This window comes from Aspergillus sclerotioniger (assembly GCF_003184525.1).
Source record: "Aspergillus sclerotioniger CBS 115572 chromosome Unknown BO94scaffold_61, whole genome shotgun sequence".
Taxonomy (NCBI): domain Eukaryota; kingdom Fungi; phylum Ascomycota; class Eurotiomycetes; order Eurotiales; family Aspergillaceae; genus Aspergillus; species Aspergillus sclerotioniger.
Window position 1 is genome coordinate 18,868 of NW_020291051.1, and position 6,420 is coordinate 25,287.

The 6,420-nt window shown below is 21.3% G+C and overlaps 1 protein-coding gene across 1 annotated transcript; it reads left to right on the top strand.

The window, feature by feature from the left end:
* Positions 1-3,613: 3,613 nt before the first annotated feature.
* On the top strand, positions 3,614-3,860 carry BO94DRAFT_480307 (uncharacterized protein; the record flags this gene model as incomplete). The annotated part of the gene is made up of 2 exons (XM_025608787.1): positions 3,614-3,693; positions 3,725-3,860. Coding segments are annotated over 2 exons (216 nt in total), but the record flags the coding sequence as incomplete, so codon positions are not given.
* Positions 3,861-6,420: the final 2,560 nt, after the last annotated feature.

Consider the following 6,420-nt stretch of genomic DNA (forward strand, 5'->3'; position numbering starts at 1 on the left):
TCCTGTGTAGTCGTTCTTGCAGGGTAGTCCTTGGGATATTATAAACACAAGCAGTTTCAAAAATTGAATGTATTTGATTATTTTAAATAGCAGATATTGCAAGCAGGATTTGACCTTCAGAATAAGTAGATTTTGAGCATTTTTGAAGAATTTTTGAAGGCATGGTGGTGGTTTAAAGATAAGTTAAAAAATCAGACGCGTACAAAACGCGTGGGTGGCCGGTCCGCTTGTGTGGCCGGTTTGCTTGTAGATTACGTTAATCCAGAGCGAGTGCTTAGTCAGTTAAATATTTAACTAAGTATTCTGACACCACCAGACAGCTGGTTAACCAATTCAGTGCCTAAGATATTCTATACTTTCAGGCAGCTGGAGAAGTAAGCATCTATAATTAAGAAGCTGCTTAGGGCGCGTATACAGAGCCCTTTTTTTCTATAAAGGCTGCGCTAGATTAACTTATTAAAGAATATAAAAAATAATAAATAATACTATTATTTTAATATCAGAAAACCATGATCTACAAGCTGCATAAAAAAAGAAGCTTTAAAAATAAAAGTTATCTATTAAGCAACTTACTGCTGCAAAAGGTCTTTCTATCTAGAAAGACCAGGAGCGATTCCAGTAGGAGAATCAGGTTATTAAATCCCAAGATACTGTGTCTAAGGATCTAGGGCTTCCTGTAGTTGGAGTGCGCGTACGCGCGCCATCACAGTATTCTATTTATCATATTTAGGGGCATACTAGGGTCAGATATCCTAACCCATCTAGTAATTAATTTTATAGAGAAATGCAATTGTTTTATTAGTAAAGTGGTGCTTGAATCTAACATAGTCATGGAAATCGGAGCGCAGGTGGCAGCTCGGTAGTGGATTACGTTATTACATGATGCTTATATCATCCTGTTTATTCTGTTTACTTTGCTGTTGCTAGTGTTGTTTTTCTTTAGCAGATATTTATAATACTTTATGTTTTTCTTTTTTTCTCTTCACGCTTAAAGTTCTAGAGTAGTTAGTATTAATATAATATTATTTTATATTGAATAACTATCTTATAACTTTAAGTGTTCTTTCTATCTCTTTTTTACTATTGTATATAGTCAGCTTCTGTTAAGTTATTAGCAGTCCCTTCACTTATATTCTTAATAATACTTAATAACTAAATATGATTTAATTAATTAATTTACTAAACTAAACAGAATAGCTAGAGAAAGCAGCCAGATCTCTATTTTGAAAAGTAATTGAAGGTTCTCCGCAATAGTCTCTTACAAACTAGATTAGAAAAACAGATTTGATTAGACTGAATTTAATATTTGATATTAGAAAGATCTGAAATAGATCTTTAATATCTTATTATAGATTTTTACTAATCTGGAGACTGAAAAAGATAATCTTCTCAATATTTAAAATAGATAAAGCCAGGAGATTGCTATCCTGATTTCTAAGAAAAAAATAAATAAAAAACAGAACGCCCTGGTCCTGTAGATATTTTATATAATAAAGTAGTTTTTAAATGAAAAAATACTGAAAATCGCTGATTCTTCTTTATTTAATAATAGAAAAGATGTTTTCTTCAAACACTGGATACAGCCTATGCGCTAGAAGTTAAAGATTAATCTTAATTAACTTTTTATTTTAACTATATAGCTTGCTTATATTACTATATATTGTAGAAATAATATTGAAAAGTATCTAATTCTCAGACTTTATTATAATATTACTAACTCCTATCTTAATACAGAGGATATTTTAAAGTATTTAAAAGCTGTCTTTACTAACTTAAATAAATTTTATAATACTTGTTATTAATACAGTAAACTATATATAAAGATTACAGAGAAATTTTATATTTCTATCTTATACTTTTATTATCTAGCTGTAGAGGCAGGAATCAGTAAGAATATTTAAATAAAAGATCTGTATAATAAGATACTCTTTAAATTAAAGAAAGTAATTTTGTATAGCTTTGATAATAAGTAGTATTTTTTTGATTATTATATAAAAGAATGCGCTAACTTTACTATCCTTATTAATTAATTAATAAGATACTATATTAAGAATAATATTATAATTACTGAGAGTTATAAAAAGGCCTGCCGTCTCTATATTATTTTAATTATTTTAAATTTTAAAAATATATTCTTTAAAGCTTCCACCTGCGCTTCTAGTATGGAATCTAAGAATAAGAAGATTTTAAGAAGAAAAGAAAAATATTTTTATTATAAAAAACTAGACTACTAGAATAAGAAACATCTAAAAAAAGATTATATAAATAAAAATTCTAAAGATTTTAAAAAAGAAATCTGAGCCAGTAAAAAATAATATCTAGAAAAAGACTCTTTTTTAAGTAAGTTAAAAGCTTAAACCAGTATAGTAAAATGATAATTATAAAATTATTAGTATTATTTTTTAATAATAGTATTACTACTTTTATTTATATACTTCCTGATTCCGGAGCCAATATTTACTTATTAATAAATACTATTTTTATTATTAAATTAGTATAACACTTTAGAATTTTAATTTTAATTTTAAATAAGATTACTCCTGTAACAGACTTCGACGGAAACTAGTTATATATTTAATATATATAATTAATTCAAATCTGATAATTAATAATTATTTATTTTTAAAGATCTTATTTCTTATACTAGATCTAAAAAGATATAATACAATTGTTCTGGGATAAATATAGTTTATTAAGTATAATATTATACTAAATTATTAGGATAATTAATTAATCTAGTTAAACTAACTAATCCTGAAAAACATGATAAAAACTAGTCTTCTTATAAATATTTCTTGAAATATTATAAAATACTTCTTTATAAATTAAAAGTATTAATAAATTACAGTCCGGAAATATTATAAGATATAATTAATAAAGATATAATGAAAACCTTAATTTTTTATTATAATTCTTTTTTATACCAGCTGAGGCAGCTTGTATAAGATCTTTATAAGGACAAAGTATAATTTCAAAAAAAGAAGTTATTCGTATTATTACTCTCCCAGTACTATAAGAATAGAGCTAATATTTATATTAATTAAGTTTTTTTATAAAGAAATTATTATTATTAGAGTAATTAGCTTCCAGCAGTATTTAAAAAATCCTAAGATAAAGACTTTTATTACTTTATTTAATATAATTAAAAAGATTATTATAGAGAAGCTGGAGCTCTTATATATAATTAAAAACAAGATTAACAAAATCCTTTAATAATATCAAGATCTAATAAACGTATTTTTAAAAAAGATCAGATATCCTATTTTCTTCTTAATATCATAATTATAAAGTTTAATTAGAAAGAGTAAATTTATTAAGTATCGCTCTCTTTTATAAGATAACAGTAGAAAAACTGCAGATAGTTTATAATTATATTATTAAAAATTTAATTAAAGAATTTATTATTTTGAGCTTTATATTCTTCATATTACTGATTCTGATAACTCATAAAACTGAAAGAGGTCTGTATTTCTGTATTAATTATTAAAACCTAAATATCTTAATGAAGAAAAATCTGTATTCTTTATTCTTAATTAATAAGATTATAAATTATTTATATAATACAAAGATCTTTACTAAGCTTAATATTAGATAGAGTTTTTATTAAATCAGAATAAATCGTATTTTTAAACATCTTATTATATTTTATGATATAACTTATTTAAGTACTATATTCTTTTTTCGGATTTATAAGTAGATCTGCTACCCTTCAGTAACTTATTAGAAAAGTTTTAATAAAATATTTAAATAAGTTCATTACTATTTATATTAATAATATACTAATTTATAGTAATAATACAACTGAATACAAGTTATATATACAGCTAGTACTTAAAAAGTTACAGATAGTAAGATTATAACTTATTATTTATAAATATAAATTTTAGATTTATAATTATTATAGATAATATTCATGTAGATCCTGTAAAGATTATTATAATCATTAAATAAATAATCTTAATAATTGTTAAAAAAGTTTAATCTTTTTAAACTTTTATAGCTTTTTCTAATAATTTATTAAAGCTTACAGTAAGATAGCAAGGCCTCTAATATAACTTACTTGAAGAATATTATCTTTAACCAGAATCCTATTTATATAAAGCCTTTTAAAATATTTAAAAATATCTTAGTCTTAATATCTATCTTGATTTATTATAATTTTACATTCTTTATCTGTGTGGAAACAGATATAGTAGATAAAATTATTATTAAAATATTATTATAATTAATTAATAAACTCTAATATTTAATTACTTATTATTTTAAGATTATGTTACCCGCTGAATATAAATATAATATTTATAATAAAAAGCTATTAGTAATTATTCAAGTTTCAAAATAATAAAGACTAGAATTTAAAAAACTTCAGTATCTAGACTATTTTAATATTCTGATTAATTACCAGATCTTAAAGTATTTTATAATTATGAAGTAACTGAAAATCTGTCAAGTATAATAAACAGAACTTTTCTTCTAATTTCATTTTCTAATCTTATTTTATTTTAGAAAGTATAATACTTTAACAGATATCTTGATCTGCAAGAAAGAAAGTAAATATATACTATCTTAATATTATAAATAAATCTTATTATTTTAAAAATATTTTATAAACAGTATTAATATTTTTCTAATAATTTTAAAGCTTATAATTACTATTATTTTTATGGAAGAATACTTGTAAATAATAAATTAATTTTTAATAATTAATTAAGAATATTCTTTGAGTCTTATTGAAAGTAAGCTTGTTAAGCAGAAGGAGAATATATTATAAAAATAAACTTATCTTATTGAATAATTAGTTAATAATTTTATATAATAAGAATCTGCATATCCAGTTATTAAATAAGATTTATTATTAATTATTATTTATTTATCTAAACTAAATAAATATACTGATTCTTATAAAGCATTGATACTGTTAAAATATATAAAATCTAGATGTACAGTATTATCGTAATAATTATTTAATTTATAGGTAAAAAAATATATAATAAGATTTATTTTAAAGATTTATTTTAAAAATTTATTTTAAAGATTTTTACACCTATTACTAATTTCAGATTAATTAAAATAATATTTATTAATAAACTTAATATTCCTGAAGAAATATCACTACTTTAATACTATATTTATAGTAATTAATAATTTAAATAAATAAATTATCTTAATATTTTATATACAATTTATCTTTATATAACAAATAGTCTAACTCTTTCTAAAATAGATATATTTTTAATTAGAATTCTTGGATATTATTATATCAGATTACAGATAATAATTTATACTAAGATTTTAGAATAAATTTTATTATATATTATAAATTAAGTTTAAACTTTTAACTACATACTATTTCTAGACTAATAAATAAATACAAAATTATAAATTAATATATTATACAGAGACTTATTCTTTTTATATATTACTATTAAGATAATTAATCTGAACTTTTATTATCAATTAACTTTATCTTTACAGTCTTGCTACAGAAATATATAGGACTATTATTCTTCATAATTAAATAAGAATATAAATTTTATATCTTCTTTAATTAGATATCTTTCTAAAATCCTATTACAGATACTGTCAATTAATAATAAGCTCAAGCTTTAGCCCGTTGTATAAAATAAATATAGAACCTGATTATAAAAAGTATATAAACAGATATAAATGTATACAATTAATTAATAATATTATTCTGTAAATTTTGCTATTAAAGATAAGATATATATTAATATTTTATAACTAGTATTGGAGATAACTATCTAGAAAACACTTAAAAAGCTAGTATAATTTAATACTTCTTATTAAAAAGATTAATTATATATTCAGAATTCTACTGCTTAATAATATTGAAGTTTATCTAATCTTTTATTTTAATAAGCTTTGTTTATACAGTATCTTGAAACTGCTGTCTGAATAGATTCTTAATTAAGTACTTTTTATTAAAACTAATAATTATACTGAAAAGAAAATTAATAAAATATTAAAAAATTACTTGTAAGCTAGTATATTGTAATACCAGATTAAATAAATCAGATTAGATAAGAATAATTATAAATAATATTTTATTAATGATTTCAAGAATATATTATTTTATTTACAAAATTTTTATACTTACTATCCAGATTAACCAGAGTCTTCTAAAAGACTAGCTTTATAGATTACTATAACTAAGAAGAACAAATTTACTGTAGATTATAATAATAATAATATCTTTCTAACTAAGAATAGTTAGATCTGAATAAGATAATAACAGCAGCTCTACTGGATATTATATAATACTTATATTATTCTGTTTATTCTATTTACTTTATTATTATTAGTGTTGTTTTTTTTAGTGAATACTTATAATACTTTCTGTTTTCCTTTTTTTCTCTTCATGCTTAAAGTTCTAGAGTGATTAGCATCAATATGACTTTA